The sequence below is a fragment of the Pongo pygmaeus genome, chromosome 1 (genome assembly GCF_028885625.2).
Source record: "Pongo pygmaeus isolate AG05252 chromosome 1, NHGRI_mPonPyg2-v2.0_pri, whole genome shotgun sequence".
NCBI lineage: Eukaryota > Metazoa > Chordata > Mammalia > Primates > Hominidae > Pongo > Pongo pygmaeus.
Genome location: NC_072373.2, coordinates 50,841,429 through 50,867,401, shown reverse-complemented (window position 1 = coordinate 50,867,401; position 25,973 = coordinate 50,841,429). Strand labels below are relative to the sequence as shown.

Here is a 25,973-nt window from a genome sequence, read left to right as displayed (position 1 = left end):
TCTGTAGACTTTGTTTGTTTGTAAACCTAGTTGTGAGTTTTGTTTTTCAGTCCTTTACACACATTTTCATTGCTTTGTTTGCATTTAATTTATTTTTCAAAAAATCCATGAATAGGCTGGGCATGGTGGCTCACGCCTGTAATCCCAGCACTTTGTGAGGGATTACAGGATCCCTCTCACGCCTGTAATCCCAGCACTTTGGGAGGGATTACTTTGGGAGTCCTGTTCTCCTTGGAAGGTGCCTTAAACGGGAATCTTCCCATTTCTTTGTTTCATTCTAGATTCTCTTTATCCAAAAATTGTTGAAGATAGAGAATGTATTATTTTTAAATTCACTCTGAGAAGTGACAACCCAATTTTGTTATGAGTTTCTTTTAAGAGCATTTGCATTATTGAAAACATTTTTAATTAAGGTTGCGAGTTCTACTGGTAAAATTAAAGGCAATGTAGCCATGTTCCCGGCAAAAATCAGATTGATGCGAGAGATATTTTTGCCAGGGAGAGGCACTGATGCTCCTTAGAATGCTGACATATGTATATGCTCATTTAATGTTTAGCAATAGGTCTGCCAGTGTATTCAGTACTCAAATTTACCATCAGGAGAGTGTTCATTCTTTTCTGAAATAATGTGTTGTGTTGACTTTTTTTGGGCAAACAGGTTTATAGACATACTCTGATAAAAGATACTAAGCTATTTGAACTGTTTAACAATGCCATTTATCTTCATTTGAAAAACAAGCATATATAACACCATCACAGAAATTTTGTTTAGGGTACATCAAAGTATTTTGAGTACCATACTGATGAAGTTTATTGGATATAGTAAGCAGTTAAATAAATGGTCAGTGCCTTCCTACAGCAAGTACAAAGCATAATCCACTTTGGGAGGCGGGTGGATCATGAGGTCAGGAGATCGAGACCATCCTGGCCAACATGGTGAAACCCCATCTCTACTAAAAATACAAAAATTAGCTGGATGTGGTGGTGTATGCCTGTAATCCCAGGTACTTGGGAGGCTGAGGCAGGAGAATCGCTTGAACCAGGGAGTCGGAGGTTGCAGTGAGCCAAGATCATGCTACTGCACTCCAGCCTGATGACAGAGTGAGACTCTGTCTCAAAAAAATGTAAATATATATATTTTTTTCATTGATATATATATATATATATATCTCCATGAATAAATAGAAGTTTTGTCTTTCATTTTTTTCTCCTGAAACCCTAGCTCTGCTAAAAACCTTCTAACTTTACCTTTCTCTATCCTTTTCTTTATCTACAACTTTTTAATTTTTTTTAATCATCTTTACCCATTATGCTTCATCCTTCTGAACTCAATTGCTTTGGATAGGTGAGAAGCTGCTTCAATTTCATTTTCCCATTTTTATCTTTAGCTAAAGTTCTGTAGCTTGTTTTAGATCTGTGTCTATATATGTACCTCTGTATGCATCAATATTTGTATATATGCATGTATATATGTGTATATATATTTATGAATACATATACACACCATATACATATACTTATGTATGGTGTGTGTGTATGTATGTGTAGATTATACGCACATACACACTATAATGGACTGGGGAGTTAGTATACTGGGATGAGTATACATTTAGGATATGATTCACATATTTATTTTGTCCTTCTTCCATTTTCCATTAATTTAACAGGATCGACTGCAGCAAAGATGCCCAGTGTTCCACTTTCAAGTGACCCCTTACCTACTCACACCACTGCATTCTCACCCGCAAGCATCTCTGAAAGAGAAAATGACTTCTCAGAGACCACACCTTCTCTTAGTCCAGACAATACTTCAACCCAAGTATCCCCGGACTCTTTGGATAATGCTAGTGCTTTTAATACCACAGGTTGGCACACAAAAGTTGTTAACTTAAATATCAGGGCAATGTCATTTAGAAAATTCTGAAGTTATCAGTACAACTTGTCTTTAAATTATGTGCACAGTTTCTAAGTATGTGATTTTATTCAAGTGCAGAAATTGCAGGAAATTAGTATCTGTAAAATACAGATCGACTGAAGTAATTAATGCATGTTGTTAGGGAGTAGAGAGAGAAAAGGAGGGAAGCAAGATCTCCAAGGACAATCAGGAGAGTAAATTTGTTCTAGTATCCTCTGATCTGTGTACACTCTCCATGATTCTCCCACTTGGCTTCCCGCCACCTGGACAGATGAGAATTTCCCTAGTTCAGAGATTATCAGTCCTGTTCTCCTTGGAAGGTGCCTTAAACAGGAATCTTCCCATTTCTTTGTTTCATTCTAGATTCTCTTTATCCAAAAATTGTTGAAGATAGAGAATGTATTATTTTTAAATTCACTCTGAGAAGTGACAACCCAATTTTGTTATGAGTTTCTTTTAAGAGCATTTGCATTATTGAAAACATTTTTAATTAAGGTTGCGAGTTCTACTGGTAAAATTAAAGGCAATGTAGCCATGTTCCCGGCAAAAATCAGACTGATGCGAGAGATATTTTTGCCAGGGAGAGGCACTGATGCTCCTTAGAATGCTGACATATGTATATGCTCATTTAATGTTTAGCAATAGGTCTGCCAGTGTATTCAGTACTCAAATTTACCATCAGGAGAGTGTCCATTCTTTTCTGAAATTATGTGTTGTGTTGACTTTTTTTGGGCAAACAGGTTTATAGACATACTCTGATAAAAGATACTAAGCTATTTGAACTGTTTAACAATGCCATTTATCTTCATTTGAAAAACAAGCATATATAACACCATCACAGAAATTTTGTTTAGGGTACATCAAAGTATTTTGAGTACCATACTGATGAAGTTTATTGGATATAGTAAGCAGTTAAATAAATGGTCAGTGCCTTCCTACAGCAAGTACAAGACTGTGTATTTAATCTTCCATTTGTTTCCCTGTCACCATAGCAGGGTAGTGACTAGGACCTGTCTAAATACTGTAAAAGTTTGAACGCATTGCCCAAAATTTTTACAAAAGGAATGCAAGTATGAAGGTGCTGATGACTAGGTAGAACATCTCATGCCATTTTATTATTTTGTTTATTGCCTGAGTAGTGTCACATAGAGTTTTCCTTTTGAAGGTTCTGTATTTCACGTCACATGCACAAAAAACAATGCAACATTCCTTTCATTCCCACATTTTTAAAATCTAAAACCACTTAAGCCATAAATTTACAGACAGAGCAAAGTATGAGAAAGGTTTAAAATTGAATAGATTGAAAATAACGATGAATAATTTTAAAATACTGATTTGTTCTAGCAAAATAATACTGATGGTGAAATTACCTTGAAAAGTTTATGCTTTCAAATAAAAACACACTTTCTTTTCTAGAAAATAATCTTTTCATCAGGTGATATTTCAATTAGCTATTGGAATAAAGTCTATATGAGTTATTTAATTTATGATTATGATTGATTTATACTGCTGAATGCAGTCAATTTTTTTCATTTACTGATATAATTGGGGGAAAAATCCTTTAAACTGCATTTCTAAGGATATTTATATACACTATTCAAAATTGTTCATTTTTGAAAATGGTTACAATAACCATCCATGTGCATAACATTAAATTTAATTATGTGATTTTATTTTTATAAAGATAGTTTGTGACTATTTCAAAACATTTTCAGTATAGATGGGTATGTGTGTATATATATTTGTATATACTGTTAAGTATATATAAAGTATATGTATGTATTGTGTGTGTATATACTTTAATCCTATGTATACATACATATACATATATACATATAGGATTAAAGTATATAAAGTGTATGCTTTATATGTACTTAAAAGACACACAATGAAAACAACATCCCTTTAAATTCTGTTCCTTAAAGGTACCTTTTTAACCATTGTTGTATATCCTCCAGGCTCTCAACATATGATTTTGTGAGTATGTGAGAGACCGTGTGTGTAAGCATGGACATGTGAGATGGTTTCCACATGTTTTCAAACACTAGATATTATCAACCTTTTAAAACTCTGCCAGTATGCTAGCTAGAAATATTTCATGTTGATTTACATTTAAAAAATTGTTCTTAACACTGAACCTTTTTTCATATACCTTTCGGCCCTTGTGTATATCAGGTAGATGTCTGTCACATCTCTTGTCCATTTTTAAATTTTTTCTTTTCTTTGTAATTTGTAAGACATACTAGTATATTGGAAGATTCCTTTCTTATTCTGCCTACAAAGAAATGTCCCATCTGTCAGTTTGTAGAGTTGACGGAGAATTCAGAAAGCTCACAGTGATGTGAAAGTCAGTAAAGCCACCTGGAAACACGAATTCTCTATGGCTGCATCCAGCTCAGGAAACCTCCCAAGGCGATGTAAATAGAGGACTCAGGTGCCTGTCACTTTCCAGCCAAGCAAATTTAAATACTGACAGACACATTTTAACAGATTCAGTCACTTCACAGTTTAGTAAACTATAATCGCAATTTGCTCCTTATAACCTCTTAGTAAATTATTCATCTCCAGTGGGGGAAGATTGATGTAATGATCTCACTTTCCTACCTTAGGTGTTTCATCAGTACAGACGCCTCACCTTCCCACGCACGCAGACTCGCAGACGCCCTCTGCTGGAACTGACACGCAGACATTCAGCGGCTCCGCCGCCAATGCAAAACTCAACCCTACCCCAGGCAGCAATGCTATCTCAGGTTTGCGGGTCCTTCAGACTTGTGCAAATATGAAAAGTACATGACGACTACCTGTATTTAAGAATGGTGTGAGGAAATCTAACCACTTATTCAACGTGCAGCTATTGCTAGTTGATGAATTTGGAATTTCAGTCACTCTTAGGAATATGAAACAACAGAACAAATGTCCTTTTAATAGAGATGAAATAATAGTGAGAATTGTGAGACTACAGCAAAAATCTGCTCAGGAGGAAGCATTATTCAGGATAGTCTATTTTTTATATATTTTAGGCAATTATCATTCTACAGGGAAAACTTTTTGTTAGAAGTAAGAAATAATATGCATAAATCTTTACTTAAAGACTTTGTACCAACAAACAAAAGGGTAAAGAGTGATTCCTATTATCAATGAAGGGCAGTGAGAAATTGTAACCACAATGAAACTGTTATTTAAATAATGAGAAAAAAAAAGAAAGGAATGGGTTTATTTCCCATTCAAACATTAAGAATCTTTCAGGATGGCATCTCTGTGTTTATAACAACAATGCAGAATATTTCCTCCCTTTTCTTTTCAAAATTAGTGTCCAAATCACTTCGTGGTGCCCTTTTATATGCAAGAAAAACAAGTATGTCTTTTGTCAGATCACAAATCCACACAGTCTCATATGTAATTTCAGTGATCTGAGTGCTTGAAAGTTAAAGATATAAATGGTAGACCTATGTAGCTGGCAGGAACATGGTCTTGCTTTAGGTAGGAATCAAACACATCAAATAGAATAATTATTATTTTTCAGTATTAAAACTGTGCCCTTGGCATAAAAATCATTCCAAGCAATCCACACTCTTTAAACAAGTGGGAGAAGAGCTGCCCTCACCTGCCTCATTCCACCTAGTCCGGCCGCCATGGGAACCACAATAAAAATATTTGGAGCTTTTAGCAAACCCACAGATCCAGAAATAGTGGAGGGGCAGAAACTATAAAACAACAAAAGGGGACTGACCCCTGGGGGCTAGTTGTCACACAGACTAGTCTGCTCTGTCCTGATCAAGGAATTCTTCCTCTCAAAGTGGCTAATTCCACTGATTAAAAATCTATTAGGATTAATCAACCTAACTAAAATTGTAAATGCCGCCCATAACCACCACTGAGAGTACCTACATAAAAAGGGAAACGAAGTTTTCAAGTGAGGAGGAGGGAAGGTAGGGAGTTTCGGGAGGTTGAGAGTGGAAGCCTCAATACAGCTTGGGAGCAGGGTCTGCTAGAGAGGGGAGAACAGAACAAGTGAGTGAGAGGAGTGTGGAAAAGAAGGTGGAAAAAAGCTGCTTTCAAAACTCTGCAGAGGGCCAGTTCTATGTCTGAATGAGTTTTTTAAAGGATGAATAAATGAGCTTTCCTCACTCTTCTACATATTCTGCTGGAGCCCTCCTCTGGGGATCCAGAGTGGAAAACCTCATGTTTATGTTGTTTATTCTATTCTATGGTTTAGTTAAATTTCGTGGTGGCTTTTGAAGACTGAGCTGAGAACCCATGCTCAATTATTTGGAAGATGCATTTTCAATTCTAATGGAATGTATGTGTGAAATTATAGACTGTACTGCATTTGTAATTGGTAGACACCCACATGCTCAAATCAAAGCCATGTTCAGAATGTGCATGCATGTATTACTGCAGAAATACAGACTCTGCCTGCAAATGTGAGAGTAATCTCACATCATTGAACTGATGACCCGAGGGATCTTGACAGAAAATAACCCAACAAGCTCTTGAATAGAGGGCAGTTCATATTTCTTTTGCTTTTTCCATGGCAACTAGTGTAGTGCTAGTCATCTAGTAGGCACCAAATGAATATACATTGATTGCCTGTGCTGTAATTCTGGATGTGATGTTGGGCAAAGATGTAAAATACATTAGGTAATTTGAAGCCTGACAATGGAAAGTTCTAACCTAGTACAATGTGCAGTTTCTTTGGCTACAACACTAGATTCTATACCAATTAGCAACTATGTGATTGGAAAATAAGAGAATGATGCCACTGTAATGTGGAATTTGTTGGATTTCAAGGCAATCTGATTTTTCCTGGCCAGGGAAGCCTGAATTGTGAAAGTAGAATTGTAACCTTCAGCTGGAAAGGAAGAGAAAGAAAACCTTTGAGCTCATGCTGTGGCCCAGGCAGGATCCCATTCAGCTCTATTTTAAGAAAATTAAAACTGAGCACCTGCACCCAGGGATCCCTCCCCAGAGAGGTGTGTGCCTGCAAGGCTCTCAGCATGTATCAAGTTGCACTTCCTCCTGTGCCAACCTTTTACACTCAGAGCTCTACCTCTGTCTACACGGTCTCAGCACCACTAAGACAGCACCAGTCTCTACTGCTTTGATGCATTTTTTATATTGCCTAAGGCAGCCTGCAGCCCAGAGTCTTAGGCTTCTTGGGCTGTCCAAATGATATATTTTTTTAAGTTGTGCTCTGATTATGAAGCTGCATAGGTTTCCAGTTGTCCGCCCCTAAACGCATCTTTCCCATAAGCCCTGGTATTTTTGGTACAGTTCTGTAGAATGCATGTGTCGTGGTATCGCAGAAGTGCTTGAAGGTTTGTTTCTCTGCCTTAACTTTAGTAATTGTGTTTATGTTGGCTATCTGCCTATTGCCCTTGCGTGACAGACACAAGTGACAGTACTGATGGCCCTTCTGATTGCAGATGTCCCAGGAGAGAGGAGTACAGCCAGCACCTTTCCTACAGACCCAGTTTCCCCATTAACAACCACCCTCAGCCTTGCATGCCACAGCTCTGCTGCCTTACCTGCACGCACCTCCAACACCACCATCACAGCGAACACCTCAGGTCTGACTATGCTGCTCTAGGTGTCTTCAGTTATAGATAATGAAGTGGAAACTCAAAACTTTAATGAAGCTCTTTTATTTTGTGCCAAATATTATTTGCAGGTTTCCCATTTTACAAATGTTCACGTATCAACACCAAATTATGCAAAAGAAACTTGCCAGTAAGCTTTTTCTGGGCGTATTTTATTTTATTATTAATATTATAAAAGTCCATGGCAAAGAAGAATCAATAATAGGCCTTAATGTCATATAGCTCTGGGATCAAATCCAGTTTCTTCAACTTCGTAGCTGATTACAGGGCAAATTACTAATACTTTCTGCATATCGGATTTGCTTTCTGTAAAAATGGACATAGTAACACTCCTTTCAAAATATTAACGTGATGACTGAATATGTAAAAATCTGGTATGTAATAAATATTTTAAAAGAGTAATTGTGACCCTTATTGGAATCCAAGTATGGAAAGCCGTGAATGAAAGGGAAATGAATAGTTTGAGGAAGATTGCACATCATCAACTAAGAATTATATCAAGGAATGAATAGTTTTCCCTCAATTTATACAATGTTTAGTTTAAATGACTTGAAATACATCTTTGATTCACTTTATTATTTTAAAAACAAGCGAACGTCAAATCAAACGAGGACTCCTAGAGCAAAGATGCCATTAGGAAATTATCTTTGCTAAAGAGTTTTTCTTTCACCTTTTAATATAACAAACTCATTAACTTTTATTCTTCTGTTCATTTTCTTGCAGATACCTACCTTAGTGCCTCTGAAACAACCACTCTGAGCCCTTCTGGAAGCACTGTCATTTCAACCACAACAATAGGTGATATTACCCTCAGTCAGGCAGCCACACCATCCCCATGTGCCTGGTGATGTGCTCTCACAAGGGCCTTCCACCCACTCTACCTCGGGCTCCTTTCTTTAAGTTGCATTAAGTGTTTGAATCCTGAGGGTAATGGAACAGCAGGAAGACATTTCTCTGCTTAGCAGTGCAACAGCTGATGAGATCAGGATGTAATTGTTACTGTCATAATCCATCAGAAAACATGTGTGAGAAACAACCAAATCTACTAGAACTTTTTCTCACGGGGGTTTAGGTCTTAGTAAGGAAAAGAACAAGCCCATCAAAGGGGCTGTCCGTTGCAAGTGGTGAGCATCAGACAGCTGATTGCACAGTTCCAGTTAAGCAGTGAGAGGGCATGGAGATAAAGGAAAGAGGCATTGAGGAATGGCTATAGCAATGGTGGTATCTGTGAATCAGCAAGTAAGCTGATCAGAGCTTGCAAGCCTACAATTCTTCTCAAATTCTTCCAACCCAAAATCAAGATGAGCAGAGATCTCTTAGCTTACACAAAGCACATGTTCTCCCAATTATTCAACTTAAATGCCTACACTCACACAAGATACTACTAAATTTGTTGAGAGAGAAATTTGTTACCCTGGATCTAGTAGATGTGCAAAGAGCTTACAAAAGTTAATCTAGAGAATGAAGCAGCCTTTGCATTTTCTCTGACTTTTTTTTTATATAAATGAAAAGTATAAACTTCGTACTATGGGGGTCATAATTATATAAATTGACATTGAGATTAATCAAAAAATGAAGACCTTTAAAATATTTTTGGATGTGTGACTCTTCAGCCATGTTGCCATACTGCAATTAGATGTGTACCTAAAAGTCTTAATATTGTTAATTGTATTTATTGGGTATATTTATGAAAAAGTTTATAGAATTAGCTCATTCCTTTATAATGCTTTAAGTTTTGAAATTAAAACCTGTACTAGGCAAATCCTTCATATTCTGTTAAATCTAACTAGATAGACTTTATGAAGTAGAAGTACCGTAAATCAGCTTTCCCAAAAATGACATGGTAGATATTCTAAAGCAAAATTTTAATAATTTATATTATTTTTTTTCTCCGTTACAGCTACTACTCCATCTAAGCCAACATGTGGTAAGTTTATTTACTTAGAATCAGCACACCTCACTTTGGAATAGCACTTTAATTACATCTTTCTTTATTCCAAGCTTTCAGGACCCACTAGCAAGCTAAACTCACTGGCTCTAATTTCTCACCAATGACTAGTCTCAAATTAGTGAAAAATTACTAGCTACACATGGACATAGAGTTGGGAATGATAGACACTGGGAAATACAAGAGCGATGATGGAGGGAGGAAGGCAAGGGTTGGGAAACTACCTATACTGGGAACTGTGCCTACTTCCTGGGCGTCGAATTCAATTTTACTGCAAACCTCAGCATCATGCAATATACCTTTGTAACAAACTTGCACATATAACCCTGGAATCCAAAATAAAAGTTGAAAACTAAATTTTCCAGTTAGACAACTTTGGTAAAGCCACTTAATTTAATTTAGGTATTTGAAAAAAAAAAAATGGAATGACAGCAAGTTTGTTGGTGAAGGGGAGGGGGACAAGGATTCAGTGTGATGATAAATATAAAATGTGGATAATACCTTCAAAGCTTATCAAGAAGAAAAATCTCTCTTTTTCTCTCTCTTTCTGTCTTGCTTGTTGGGGGCTGGCTCAAAGCAGATACTTGAAAACGGTTTGTCTCTTTTTTTTTTTTTCTTTCTCATTTTCTTCCTTGATTCTCAGTTGAAGCAAAGTGGTTCTTCATGGTCAGGGGTTATTCCTCCATTCATTTCTAAGTCTCACCACTGGAGTTACTGCCTTCAGTAGCTTTCCATACATTTAGTGTAAAGAGTGTCCTTCATATGTCTGTTTAATTAATATGATCTCTTGTAATCAGGTTGTCATTCACCTCTCTTCCTTGCCTCTTGCATTGTTGCCTCCTTATGTTCTTCACTTAAGTAATATGGAACCACTTACTGTTTTCTTCCCTTTCTTTCTTTCATTCGTTAGTTCTTTCTTTCTTTCTTTCTTTTTTTTTTTTTCTCACTCTGTTGCCCGGGCTGGAGTGCGGTGGTACAATCTCAGCTCACTGCAACCTCTGCCTCCTGGGTTCAAGTGATTCTCCTGCCTCAGCCTCCCAAGTAGCTGGGACTACAGGCACATGCCACCGAGCCCAGCTGATTTTTGTATTTTTAGTAGAGATGGAGATTCACCATGTTGCCCATGCTGGTCTTGAACTCCTGACCTCAGGTGATCAACCTGCCTCGGCCTTCCAAATGCTAGGATTACAGGCATGAGCCACCACGCCCAGCCCACTTACAGATTTCTAAACACATACTGTTCCTTCCTGCCTCTGTGGCCACTCCTGCTCTTCCTCTACAATTGGAATTCTGCTCCAACCTCATCCCCCAAACCCCATGTCTATTTTTCTATTTCCTGCTCATATTTTAAAACACAAACTAAGTCACCTTCTCTGGAAATCCTGTCCTATACCTCCAAATGGAACAGATCTCTCCCTTTCTAGTGCCACATTATTTCCTGCATAATCTTATTTTAGAGGTTTGTATGTCTCCTGCAATTCATGGGTGTGTCTGCCTCCACATTGGATTATACATTTCTAAAAGCTGATTATATCTAACTTGCCTTTGAATTCCTAGTATTGGTGACCATGTCTTACACATGACAAGGGCTTAGTAATTTTTGTTGAATAAAAACGAATGAATAAATTTATATTTGTTGTAAAGATATTTTTATCAGTCAGCAGAAATTGTTGACACTAAACAAAGGTGCTTTGGAGGTATATTATCAATCATAATTTTACCCAAGTTAAGGAATGAATGAGGGCTTCTGGTCTCTGAGTAATTAATGCTCCATGTATATGAAGAAACAGTGGGTTAATAACTACATTTTAGGAAACAAGAAAATTATAAAGCAAGAATAAATTTCTCAGATGCATCATTTATTTGTGCATCAAGTCAACAAGTAACTAGTGAGTTCCCATTAATGATAAATATTACGCATACTCCTATATTTACAGTGATAATAAAAATAGACTAGACTTTGCTCTCATGGAAGTTCCAAGTCCAGCTAGGAAGACAGACACTCATCTGGTAATCATCCAAATATAAATTTACAAGCTGGGGTCCTTGATAGGGCAGTAAAGCACAGAGAATTACGAAAAAAATGATATGGAGGCACCTGATGTGTTTTTTCTTTTTCATGTTTTTTGGGGATATTTGGTTAGTAGATTTGATATTTTGGCATTTGCATTAATGTAGTTTTGTTTGTTCTGGAAAAATAAGATAACACTCAATGTTCCATTTTCTTTTAGGTGAAAAATATGCAAACATCCCTGTGGATTACCTATATAACAAGGAAACTAAATTATTTATGGCAAAGCTAAATGTTAATGAGACTGTGGAATGTGAAAAAAATAATTGCATAAACAATGAGCTGCATAACCTTAAAGAATGTGAACAAATATCTCTTTCCATATTTCATAATTCATGTACTGCTCCTTATAGGAAATTAAAGTTAGTTGTGCCACCAGGTAAATATCAATTTATTTCTTTTAATAAATTTGTAAAAACAGTACACTTTCGTATGTGGTGTTCTCCAGTGGTCACAGGAACTGGTTTGGTGAGAGAACAGGGCTGAGGGAAAGGAAATCCCTTGGAAACAAGTGGGTGAACTTTCTGCTTTCTTAACCAAGTAAAAATGATAGAGTCAAATAAGCCTCCTGTTTACATCCATTAATCACCACTTTTACTTATTTAACAGGGAGATGTTCATGTGCACTAAATATAATTTATCCTGCTAAGTGATTGTCTACAAGCTTTCTTTATTCTCCTCTACTTAAATGAAGTCATTAATTATATATGTACACATATTTATTCTTTTAAGTACAAATTTATCTGAAATATATTAGGGAGAAACATAAAGGATTTGATGTGTATGGGAAGAACCAAAATACATTCATATAAAGGAAGGTTATGGTCATGTTAGTGAGATCAAGCTGGTTTTGTCAGCTAAGCTACTGCTCGGAAAGAGGAGGGGGTGACAGGTGTCGGGTAGACTCCAGGGAAGCATCTCTTAGCTAAATGCATTCTGGAAAAGGGATTCCAGAGCTGTGTAATTTAAAAAAAAGTTATATCATTTAATAATTCAAGACTATTAATAAATTTATTAACATTTAAATACGTTAACATCAAATGTATTTTGAAAATAAAATCCATTTAATTTATTCATTTTCCATAAATATTACTGAGATAAATTACCAATTAAACACAGAAGATGACAATACTTAAAAATGCATTTCCCAAGAGGGAAACTCCCGATACACTTTAGAATAATCATTCAATTAAAAGTAAGTAAAGAGTAAACAAAAAACTTAAGATATAAACAAAAATACAAAATGGAATGAGTGTTTTTTAAAATGTGTGAAAGCTACAATTTTATCAATATGTTTCCTTGCATTTTATTTTTTAACGTGGTATAACTTATAAATGAAACGCTACCAAACTATATGGTGCTAAAAATAATAAAGTAAATAATAAAAAAACACCAAATCCCTAGAGTTATTAGACTTTTCCCATAGCAATCTCAATCCTTGCCAAATTCTATGTCATTAGCATAATTTCAGTGGCTTTAACTGAGATGTTAGGAATGAATGAGGGCTTGGGATACACATTATGAAATACTAATCAAGTTTATTTCTGTATCTTCTCGGCAGACGTTGAAAAGTTTCAGTTACTTGATTGTACACAAGATGAAAAAGCAAATACTACTATTTGCTTAAAATGGAAAAATATTAAAAACTTTACTTGTGATCCACGTAATATTACCTACAGATTTCAATGTGGTAAGAATATAACATTGACCAGAGAATTTTTTTTTGTGGCACAATGTTGTTCTAGATATTATTTAATTTTACTCTCTGCCCTTTCTCTCTTCCTCCCTGCCTCTCTTGTTCTCACTCTGTTTGTCTTTTTTCTTTCTTGTCTTTTTCTTGGTCTGTGGTATATTTAGAGTCAAATAATTAAATTATCTATACAACTCAAACAAATTCACAAAATAAATGAATACTTCTCATGAAAAATAAATATCTAAAAATTGAAAGTCAATTAATTTACAATAATTTTCTTGGCAATTGTTATACACAGGCATTGTTGAAGAGATCATGAAAGAAGGGTGTTATAAGGAAATGATAATACACAAACTCTGTTATGAAGTAAGGAAAACAAATACAAGATTGTATGGTTCAAGAGTTTACTTTTTCCATCCTGCATCAACAAAATTCATACACAAGTTCAAGAACACTTAAATAAGAAGAAAGCAGAAAAAGAACAGCAAGTGCATCTAGGGATATGTTTGGATTTGAATTGAGGCAACTAATAATTGAGATAGTATTTTTAAAGGGCATTTGAATTTAATGAGGTGAACTCTCCCACCCTTTGACTTAAAGCCATCTGCCAGGCCATAGCTGGCATGACAGACAGATGTGCTCAGGTATGCATGTGCATGCACGCATATCCACAGCTACACACATAGAGGATGGAGCATTGCGCTGGGTGTAATTATCACCTAATCATCATAGTATAGATTCATGGCCATCAGGCAAGCAGACAAGGAAAGGAAGAGCAAGCATAAGACAGACCAATGATAAAATGTTCTCTCTAGACAATCTATTAGATAAAGACTAGGTGAGGTGCAATCTCAACTTTAAGTTATAGTTGCTATATACAGATTGAGCATCCCTAATCTGAAAATCCAGAATCCAAAATGTTCTCAGAATCCAGTACTTTTTGAGTGCCAACATAATGCGGCTCAAACAAATGAAAAATTTTACAGGTGACCTAAAGTGACTGGTCATAGTCAAAATGCAGAAACACAACACAGAATTTAGTCAGCATCCCCAGAGAAAAATAAATGACCTCAAGCTATGTATATGAGGTATATATGAAACATAAATGAATTTTGCATTTGAACTTGTGTCCTATTCCCAAGATATTGTATCATCTGTATGCAAATATTCCAAAATCTGAAAAAAAAAACTAAATCCAAAACACTTCTGGTGCCAGGAATTTTGAATAAGGGAAATTCAGCCTGTATTTTCATAAAAGTTGAATGTAAAAATTATTTTTAGGATTTTTTATTATTTTGGTAATTTCCACAGATGTTTCAATCTGATAAATATTAAATAGAGAATTATAAATGTGAAATTAGAAAATAAATGTGTGCGTGAAATATTGCATCGATATATTCATTTGAAGTATTTCTTTATTTCAGGTAATACAACATTTAATAAGAAAGAAATTAAATTAGAAAACCTTGAACCCGAACATGAGTATAAGTGTGACTCAGAAATACTCTATAATAACCACAAGTATACTAACACAAGTAAAATTATTAAAACAGATTTTGGGAGTGAGTATGTTACTTGCATTTATATATAAAATTGCTTCCCTTTTCATGTTCTTATAATTATTTGAGAATCATAGGAAATGAATTGTCTTTTTGCTGTTTTTGATACTTTTTAAGCATATGCTTTTTATTTCGATGAAGCTCAATTTATCTATTTTTACTTCTTTTGCTTATGTTTTTGGTGTCATATATAAAAGTCCATTGCCAAGTCACGCAGATTTATCCATATGTTTTGTTCTAAAAATTTTATAGCATTAGCTCTTAAATTTAGCTCTGTTACCCACTTTGAGTTAATATTTGTATGTGGTGTGAGGTAACAGTCTAATTTCATTTTGTTGCATATGGCCATCTAATTTTTCTAGCGCCATTTGCTTAAAATACTATTTATTCAGCCATTGAATAGTCTTGCCATTCTAATCAAAAATTAGTTGACCATAATGATGGGTTTATTTCTGAACTTTCAGTTTTATTTTATTGATTTATATGTCATGCTTACACTGTTGATTACTGCTGCTTTGTAGTAAATTTTGAAATTGGAAACTGTAAGTTCCCCCAAATTGTTACTTTTCCTCAAGATTGTTTAGAATATCTAAGGGAACTTGGAATTCTGTATGAATTTTAGGATCAGCTTTTCAATTTTTATAAAGAAGCCATCTGGGATTCTTTCAGGGATTGCATTGAATCTGTAGATCAATTTGGGAAATATTGCCATCTTAACCATGTTAGTCTTCCAGTTCATGAACACAAGACGTCTTTCCATTAATTTAGGTCTTCTTTAATTCATTTTCAAAATGTTTTGTAGTTTTCAGTGCATTAGTCTTATAATTCTTCTGTTAAATTTATTTCTAGTTTAAGTTTATTCCTGGTTATAATGCTGTTGTCTTCTTAATCACATTTTCAGATTTGTTACTAATGTACAAAAGTACAATTGATTTTTCTGTATTGATCTTGCAATCTGTCACATTACTGAATTTGTTTATTAATGATAATATTGAGAAATTTTTGACATAACTTATTAATGTAATTCTAAATTTTGTTTTGTTTTGATTTTGAGATGGAGTCTCGCTCTGTTGCCCAGGCTGGAGTGCAGTGGCATGATCTCAGCTCACTGCAACCTCTGACTCCTGGGTTCAAGCAATTCTCCTGCCTCAGCCTCCCAAGTAGCTGGGACTACAGGTGCGTGCCACCACGCCCTGCTGATTTTCTGTATTTTTAGTAGAGACGAGGTTTCACCATGTTAGCCAAGATGGTCTCAATCTCCTGACCTCAATCCACCCACCTTGGCCTCCCAAAGTGCTGGAATTACAGGCGTGAGCCACTGCGCCCGGCCCGTGATTCTAAGTTTTATGTAAAAAGGATAGTCGAAGACTAAAGAGGCTGCCTAAATCCTTGTCTCCTCATACTCCTCCAAAATAATATATAGCTACAAGAAGAGCAAATAAAACTATGTAAAAACTATATCCTCAGCATAACTAGAAAATTTTAATATATTTTTATAAGTACCACAATTATTACATTCTTTATAATCAATGCAACAAAATAGAAATCCCAGAAAACTATGTTTTATATTTGAAAACAGCACAAAATGTTTTCAGTGGGGGAAAAATAGTCTTTTCAAATAATGATCCTGGTATCTCTGTAGAAAAAAAATGAACATCAGTTCTCACCTCTCAACAAACACAAAAATTAATTCAAAATGGATTCCAGACCTAAATACTAAAGCTATAATTATGAAAATTCTAATCAAAGACATAGGAGAAAATGTGTACCTTTAGCAAAGATTACCTAGGGCACAAAAGCAAGAAACATAAAAATTTTTTGATGAATTGGAGTGCATCAAAATTGAACATTCCTGCTCTTCGGATGAGGCCACTAAGGAAATAAAAGAGCAATAAATAGTTTGTAAAAAATCAAAATTAATTTTTTCAACAACAGTTTTTCCAGAATATACAGAGAGCTCTTTCAGCTGCAAAATAAGGAATAAAACAGCTCAATTGAAAATGGACAAACATTTTTAATATACGCTTCACAAAAGAGGATATACAAGTGGTTAATAAGCACATTAAGTGATGCTCAACATCATTAGTTATCTGAGAAATACAAATGAAAACAACACTGAGATGATAATACTATACATCCATTAAAATGGCTAAACTTAAAAAGACGGATACTACTATTGGTCAGGATGTGCAGCCATGACCCAGGAATTTCACTCCAGGTATTTACCAAAGAGGAAGCATGACAAAGCAGATTCATTCATAGTAGCCAAAACCTGGAAACAGCCCAAATGTGTATTCACTGTTGAATCATAGGTAAAGCGTGGTGTATCTTTACAATAACTACCGATAATTTTTTAAAAATCTAACTATGACACATGCAACTAAGTGAATGAATCTTCAGAAAATTACATTGAGTGCAATATGTTAGGTGTGAAAAAGTACTTACTGTTTGTTTAATTTTATTTACATGCAATGGGTAAAAAGATATTTAATCTGTAGTAACAGAAAGTTGATCAGAAGACACGTGAGTCTGGTCAAATGAGCTGAGTGGACTGGGAGGTGCCACAGAAGGACATTTTGGGATCACAGAAATTTTCTTTACCTTGATTGTGGTGTTGGTTATGTACGTATACATTTGTTAAAAACTCGTTAAACTATATCTCGAATGTGTACATTTTAATGTAAATTTTACTTCATACATTTTATTTAAACATTTATCAGTTTTTCTCAGTTTCAAATGACTAGTTACTGGAAGCAATGACAAGTGCTACTCAATGACTGCTGAATTTATTAGTGCTATGAATGCCAGATTTTCAGCACAGCAAAACCTACAAATCCCAGGATTTTTAGGCAGTATCTGGGCAAGAATATATATGAATAATGTATATGAAAGGAAGAGGGGGTTCTCAGATATCTTCAAGTCAGTGGAATGCTTAGGTTTCACAATGCCAATCTGGTGTGACATTTACTTTGTTAAAGGACTTTACTCTAAAACAAATTAAATAAGCCCAGATGTATTTCTTTAAATTTTATTTTGAATTCATCATTTGTCAAAATATGGTTATCAATAATGCATGCTTATAACATGAAGAATGCTTTATCCATGTCTCATTTTTCATATTACATAACATTCTTATTCTTTTAACAGCTCCAGGAAAGCCTCAGAATATTGTTTGTAAAAGTGAAGCTGCACATCAAGGAGTAATTACCTGGAATCCCCCTCAAAGATCATTTAATAATTTTACCCTCTGTTATGTAAACAAGACAGGTAATTTGTGTAGAATTTAATTTCATCAGAAAAGAGAAATCAAGAATTTGAAAGTACTAGAAATTTTTATTGAGCCAGTGAGCCACAAAGTTCTCTGCTTAGAGACTGGATAGGCATAGTATACTCCCTGATCTTAGAATTGCTTCCACTCATTCAAAGCTTTCCAGCCCCAGAAATGACTAAAATCCAGAATATTCTAAATATTTGCTTGTCCTTCTTGGTCTTAGTTTAAATCTTTGTGCTCCAAAGCCTAGAGACAGAAAACCTCTGGATGACAATACTCATTTCTGTCTTGCAAGTATTATGTAAGTGATTTGACTCACTTTGAACTCATCATTCATCCTCCTAAACAAACCAACAAACAAGCAAACCCCTTGTAAAACTTGTTTCAGCTAATAATACAGACAAAATGTTGGGTGTATAAAAATGAACATGGGCCCATGTAGCCACTGAGGCCAGTTTGGTGTAATCTTGGGAGCATAGTTCTAAGTTTAGAATTAGACTTCTGCAGAAGTAATGCAATTAAAAAAAAAAGAAGAAGAAAGAAACGTACTATGATTAGTTCACTCATGAAATGTTCAAATGAGATGCTATTTAAGAGAACAAATATCTTCTGGACAATTTAAAGGATCTAAAATATTTGTAGAAAATAACATCAGTGGAGTATCTCAGAGCAGCCTCAATGCCTGGGATAGCTGTTTCTCTATTCTTTTATCTATAGGTTAAAATAGGAGTGAAGTGAACCTCTTATAGAATTCTGTCACTCTGTGCTGTGGGGAAGGAACCAGACATACACTTCAAAACTTGAAAAGTGAAAGACTATTTTTCTTCATTGTGTTATTTTATATTTTAATGGTCTTTTTTTTGCTAGTGTCTTTAGGTCTTAATAATCAGACTACTAAAGCAAAGTTAAATATGCATGTAGTTTTCAAATTAACACTCAAAGGCCAAGGAAAAGAAATATATACTATATATTTGAGGTTATGGTAAATTTAAAAGTTAAGTCTATGGGGAAGGAAAAATGGAAATTCCAGGAAGATAAAACAGCAGAGGTACTGTCTGCCTCATTGGACACCTCTTTTACAAACACTTTGTGTAGCTTCTATGAAAACACATTGTTCGTTTTTTTCTCTTCTCTGAATCTTCTATTCACTATCCCTTGCTGCATTCTTCAATGTCTACACTCTCTCTACTAGAGAGTATTGTCGATGTCAGAGTATATGGCAGACATTTTATGCGTTTATGGCTCTTTTATATTTTTACACAGTTTTTTTTTTAAAAAAACTGTATTTCCACTGTATTTGCATAATTAGGGTAAAAAGGATGTAATGAGTTAGTAGCAACTCATTACGGCAACTAGCATGGGTCCTTCTTATTGGGCAACTAAATAGTGTTACCCAAATTTAACAGCTGTCCACATAGAACACTTAAACGGGATTGAATGGCTGAGAAGGGGAGGCTAGATGATATCAGGCTGTGTGTTTTCTTTTCTCCAAAGCTGCCAATTGGTGACTGAATGCAGCTTTGGACCATGCCCTGACACTGCATAAAGGACTCTTTGGAGCCAGCTCTACTCTAAACAGCATGCTCTGCTTTTGTTTTCTCCTTCATCTCAAACATATACCTCTCTCCTCTCCCATGTTACCTAAGGCAAAGAGAGTTGATAGGATTATAGTATCATTAAGGCAATTTAACTTCTCTCACCATTTTAAATAAAATTACTATTAAAAATCCACAGGAAGAAAGTCTATGAAATTTGCAGTTTGTATTACTTTTTAATCAGATATTAAATTTCACTTCATTACTTCACAATTTAACTTTTTCAGTGTCTCTAAAAGAAAGAGATTAAAAGAGGAGAAAAAATGCAGTTGACATTAATTTAGTTTTATTCGTTTAGCAGGTATTTTTTATTATGTATTATTTAAAGATTTTATCAACTATTTTAATAACTCAGTGGAGATGTGCATACATATCTTCATAGTTCATATGATGAAACTGAGGTTAACAGAAAATGTGATAGATGTTCAAGTTCAGTAGCTTGATCTGTTTCCTTTCTGCTCTTGTTTTTGTTTGTTTGTTTGTTTATTTGAGAGGGAGTCTCGCTCTGTTGTCCAGGCTGGAGTGCAGTGATGCGATCTCGGCTCACTGCTAGCTCCGCCTCCCGGGTTCACGCCATTCTCCTGCCTCAGCCTCCCTAGTAGCTGGGACTACAGGCGCCCGCCACCACGCCCGGCTAATTTTTTTGTATTTTTAGTAGAGACGGGGTTTCACTGTGTTAGCCAGGATAGTCTGGATCTCCTGATCTCGTGATCCGATCCGCCCGCCTCCGTCTCCCAAAGTGTGTTTGTTTATTTTTCCTCACATTTTTAGCATAAGATATTTTGGAGAACTGCAGTTTCATCTCATTAACTTAATGATGGCAAGTGACAATGAAGCTTCTTGGTAATTGGGGAATTGGGGAAGAGATCTTTTGTGCTTTATTGGATTTAAAGGATTATTTTTCAAAAGTTACTGAAAGCAATAGGCACCTTTCAAGACCACCATGATGTTGCTGGAAATTATTTTGTGTAATGCCTTTTACTTTTTTAAGAAAAAAACAAAAACAGAACAAATTGCTTAATCTCTCTGTGGCTCAGTTTTGTCATCTGTAAAATCAGATGATACTGAGTACCAACTAATAGTTGCAGTGATGGTTAAATTAATTATTTCATGTATACCCCTTGAAACAGTGCTTGGCACATACAGTGAGTTATTATTTTTTAAAATCATTATTGATATTATTATTACTGTAGCTGCTATCCAGAAACATGTTGCCACTCTAATCATCCTCTTTCCTGATGTCACTTGGCTACTCTAAAATAGCAGCAGCTGATGATATTTTTACTTAACAAGTGCTAAGTCTTCTGCCTGAGTGTGAAAACACACTTAGACACTGTCCTACCTCTCATATGCCTCCCCAGCCAGAGCTGTTGTCCTGATCAGGTTTGTCCTTAAACTCAAAAACATTCCTTCTTTCGTTTGTAATGTTTTCTTTTCTCCCTTACATGTATTCAGTTCCACTTACCTTTCAATGAACAGCTGAATTCCACTTCCAGCATGAAACTCCCTCATTCTCACAGCTCCCGTTAATTACTGTAGTGTCCAAATTACTATGATAAAATCAACCTAATGACTGATGATCAAATGGATTCTGCATCTAACATTCAAAACAGTAGCTAATACCAATGTTCAAAGTTTGGAGGTTACATATCAGAAAAGGTTTTCTAAAAAAGAATCATTCTGAAACAATCAGCTCAAGACTTACAGTATACACTGCGGGCTGTGTTTTCTCAGAAACAAAAGAGATCATCTTCACAAATGAGTCTGAACTTATTACATATTTTAGGTACCAAATTAATGATATAAAACCATAATTTTTCAATATTTAATTTTGCCAATGATAATTGAGTTTGTTCAATACACTGGCTGATAATTGTAGGTACTTTTGAGTATCAAGGATGTACTTATTTTTCAATCACTCAATAGTTTGGAGTCCACTTGGAACATTATGATGTAGAGACCAAATTAGGTACGTGGTAGTACTGACTTTTAATGACTTACTAATTTTTTTTCACATTTTTCCTCAGAAAAAAAATGCCTCATTCTGGATAAAAACCTGACGGAATATGATTTGCAAAATTTGAAACCTTATACGAAATATGATTTATCATTACATGCCTACATCATTGCAAAAGTGCAACGTAATGGAACTGCTGCAACGTGTAATTTTACAACTAAAAGTGCTCGTAAGTTATGTTTTAATGCTTCTTTCCATAAATGGTAAAAAGCAAGGTATGAACTTTTTAGCCTACAATATTTCTATCTTTATTCTAGCAAGCACATTTACTTGGCACATTTGTTAACATCTAGGGCTTATAAACATGTAAAATCTAAAAGTTTAAAAGCCGTTATCCTGGTTTCTCTCTCTTCTTCAGATATAGTCATAGAATTTTAAGGACAAAGCATAAAAGCATCTTAATTGGCATCAGTTTGTGCAATTTCATGCAGTTAAGTACTTAACCAACTTAGATTAAAACATTCACTGTTTGCTGTTGTCTTTACTATCTGGAAATATTAATTGTAATCAGAAACCTAACAATGTCTCATAAAGCATTAGCCTACTAACCTCTGTTCACCTGATAAAACATTTCATAAAATGTAATATTTTATTAGCATTTTCTTCTCTTCATTACCCTCAACTACTTACTATTTTATTTTATGTCACATTATCCATTTAAGATTTCCTTTCAATGGCATTTGGCTCTTGCCACTAGTATAATCTCTCCATAGTTTCCAGGCCCAAAGTTAGATCTGCTTCTGGGACACATGATAACCTCCATCGAGGACAGGGAAGAAGAAATGCCCTGTTTTAAGGCAGCATCTATAGCTCCAGAGACCCTAACGGGCACTAGACTTGTGAAGAAATATTGTGCTATTTGGGGCTGAATGTAAGACACTTTTAAGGTCATTTAGGTTTTGGTTTGAAAAGTTCCAGTCCTGGAGCTCTATGCTTTTGTTGTTTTCCTGAGTTTCTGTATCACAGAAAAAGAAGACAATTTGTTTTTGTTCCTGAATAACCCATCTAGGTGTTTACCAGGATAACATTAGCACTCCAGGAAAGGACGGTCTGGATTGTGTAATAGGCCTTGGAGGTTTCCCAATCAACATTTTTCCTCTCCTCTCCCCAAACTTCCCCTCTTTCCCACTCCCCTCCCTTTTTCTCTATTCTCTAATTCTACACACTCTCCTTCAGGGATTGCAGTAACTCTCATGGCTTCATGTACAACCTATATGCTAATACTTACTGAATAAATGAGTGATTTATTTTTCAGGGTTTTGATATTGTTTTATAATTTATGTACTATCATAACTTCCTCATTTATAATCCCCAAGCTAACACTTAAAATACTTTATACTATATCCAAGTATTGTCAAGTAATTTACATATGCATCTATTAAATTATTAATAACAAATCTTTCTTCATTTTGGTAGCTGCAAGCCAGGTCCAGAAAATGACTATCTCCATGACATCAGATAATAGTATGCATGTCAAGTGTGGGCCTCCCAGGGACCGTAATGGCCCCAATGAACGTTACTATTTGGAAGTTGAAGCTGGAAATACTCTAGTTAGAAATGAGTCACATAAGAATTGCGATTTCCGTGTAAAAGATCTTCAATATTCAACAAACTACACTTTTAAGGTAAAAGTATGCTCTCTACATTACTATAGTACCAACATACATTATAATGATTGATTCATAGTACTTAAATAACTTTAAGACCACTGCTCACATGAGATTGAGAAGCTCTGATCTGTAGTGGAATCACACTTAAAAAGTCTCAAATATTTGACTCTAAAATTTTTATTCCTATAGCTAAAGTCAGTGGTTTAAAGCAAATGTTTCATTGGAATATTTTAGAACTTCAATATGACTTAATTATAGCTAAATTATTGCTTCTGTGTTAAGAAGCACAACACTTTATGCACAACAGATTATTACTTTACCAAATCTACCTTTTCTTTACTTTGGCTTTTTATCTCTATTAATGTGGAATTTTTCAATTGCAAAATTTCACAGGTACCTTGAGGTTAGAAAATATTTGAAATAAACACTAGAAAATACTAGTGAGCATACAGAATTTAAAACACTCATTATCTCACTGTCTACTGATCGTATTTTGTACATATAATTTCATAATATATTATACACATTTATATGCATTTAACACATGTATTATCAACATTCTGAGTGCACAGTTTTCAAAATACAGTTTTAAAACTGTATTTTTAATATATCACTATATCTTGCACACTTTTCTATGTTAAATATTTAACTACTATGTAGTTTTTAATGCCTGTATAATATTCTATGTATGGTTTTATCACATTCTATTAACTATAACTATGTTGGTCTCTAATATAAACAACATTCCGATAACACACTTATTGGTAAAGCAAAATTTTTGAATGTCTTTAATAATTTATGTTTCATAAATTCCTAAAAATGCATTTATTGTGTCAAAATGTATTTTGAGGTTTTTTGGATATGTAACTATTTTTTTCTATAAAATTTACCAAATTGCCCTTGTGTATCAGTGTATGAAATGACTGCTTCTTGAGAGGCTCACCAACACCGAATATGCCTTTCTTTTTCTTTATTTGGAGGTTGAAATATGGTATTGATATCTTTATTTTAGTGAAGTTTCTTTACTTATTGTTCTTTGTGTTATTCTTTACCTCTTTTATCCAGTTTTCTCTGGAGAAATGCCTTGAATATTAATAATATTAAACTCTTTGTCACATGCGTAAAAATGTTATCAGTTTATAATTTGCCTTTTAGTTTTCTTCGCAGCACTTTGTCTTACATAATTCCCCTTTTTATTTTTAAACAAATGTATCTGTCACTTTTATTCCTGTTAAATAGAAATTTCCATAGTTAACTTTTTAATATGATGTTGACAAACGGCTTCATATTCTTTTTTTGTTTTGTTTTGTTTGTTTTGTTGTTGTTTTTTGTTTTGAGATGGAGTCTTGCTCTGTCACCCAGGCTGGAGTGTGGTGGCATGATCTCGGCTCACTGCAACCTCCGCCTCCCGGGTTCAAGTGATTCTCCTGCCTCAGCCTCCCGAGTAGCTGGGATTACAGGCACCTGCCACCACACCTGGCAAATTTTTGTATTTTCAGTAGAGATGGGTTTTCACCATGTTGGCCAGGCTGGTCTGGAACTCCTGACCTCAAGTAATCCGCCTGCCTCGGCCTCTCAAATTGTTGGGATTACAGGCGTGAGCCACAGTGCCCGGCCCATATTCTTTATCAGTTAAAGAAGTGTTTTCGTATTTATAAACTTTTTGATTTTGTTTTTGAACTGGAAAAGTAGGTTGGATTTTATTGATTTTTAGGGCATTATGATAGATGATGCCATAGTTGTGATGCCCTGGTGTGATTAGTTTATATGATGCAAAACCATTGTCACATTCTAAGAGAAAAATCCCTGCTCTGTCATTGTGTGTTATTCTCTCAGAGTATTATTGAAATCAACAGCCTATTATTGTCTTTATTAGTAGATATTCAAAAAGGAGATCATTCAGTGAGTAGAGATGGTGTTGGCATAGGCGTTGGATGACATCATTCTTATTAAATTTGGTATAAAGGTTACACTGATCTGATAAAACACATTGCTTATATGTTCCTGTTTTTCTATATCATATAACTTTTTAAAAAAAATTTATTTATTTTTTTTGAGAAAGAGTCTCGCTTTGTCACCCAGGCTGGAGTGAAGTGGCGTGATCTCGGCTCAGTGCAACCTCCGCCTCCCAGGTTCAAGGGATTCTCCTGCCTCAGCCTCCCAAGAAGCTGGGATTACAGGCATGCACCACCATGCCTGGCTAATTTTTGTATTTTTAGTAGAGATGGGGGTTCACCATGTTGGCCAGGCTGGCCTAGAACTCCTGATCTCAAGTGATCTGCCCACCTTACCTCCCAAAGTGCTGGGATTACAGGCGTGAGCCACTGTGCCAGGCCTGTATTATATAACTTTAAATAGTATAGGAGTGATTTGCTCCTGAAAAATTTGTCTTCATTCCTTTCATGCACAGAAATTCTTTAAGACTCAGTTATACCTTCTTTCAATAGGATTAGTCTTTGCAGGTATTTTACTCTTTTTGAGTGAGTGTGCCATATATATTTTTTCAAAGAATAGTCAACCTAAAAGAAATATTTTGTTATTGTCACATCATTGCATATTATACTTCATTTCCCACTACTTCTTCAGTGCCCATTAAGCTCCAGGTGCACTGGTTTCTCTATAATTTCTCAGAGGCACCTAGGTGTTACTCTTTTTAGCCACATCCCTCCATGCTCTTCCCACGTCCTAGAATAT

General features: G+C 35.1%; 1 protein-coding gene across 4 annotated transcripts in view; it reads left to right on the top strand.

The window, feature by feature from the left end:
- PTPRC (protein tyrosine phosphatase receptor type C) overlaps positions 1–25,973 on the top strand; it is a 119,015-nt gene that overhangs the window by 57,343 nt on the left and 35,699 nt on the right. Inside the window, exons 4-14 of one of the 4 annotated variants that reach the window (XM_054479488.2) lie at positions 1,668–1,865; positions 4,525–4,665; positions 7,342–7,485; positions 8,239–8,313; positions 9,416–9,442; positions 11,695–11,913; positions 13,096–13,224; positions 14,652–14,789; positions 17,934–18,053; positions 21,680–21,838; positions 23,086–23,294. In XM_054479488.2, the coding sequence (XP_054335463.1) occupies positions 1,668–1,865; positions 4,525–4,665; positions 7,342–7,485; positions 8,239–8,313; positions 9,416–9,442; positions 11,695–11,913; positions 13,096–13,224; positions 14,652–14,789; positions 17,934–18,053; positions 21,680–21,838; positions 23,086–23,294 (1,559 nt within the window). The remainder of the gene's footprint in view (positions 1–1,667; positions 1,866–4,524; positions 4,666–7,341; positions 7,486–8,238; positions 8,314–9,415; positions 9,443–11,694; positions 11,914–13,095; positions 13,225–14,651; positions 14,790–17,933; positions 18,054–21,679; positions 21,839–23,085; positions 23,295–25,973) is intronic. The other 3 variants (XM_054479509.2, XM_054479498.2, XM_054479519.1) reach the window with 3 other exon arrangements.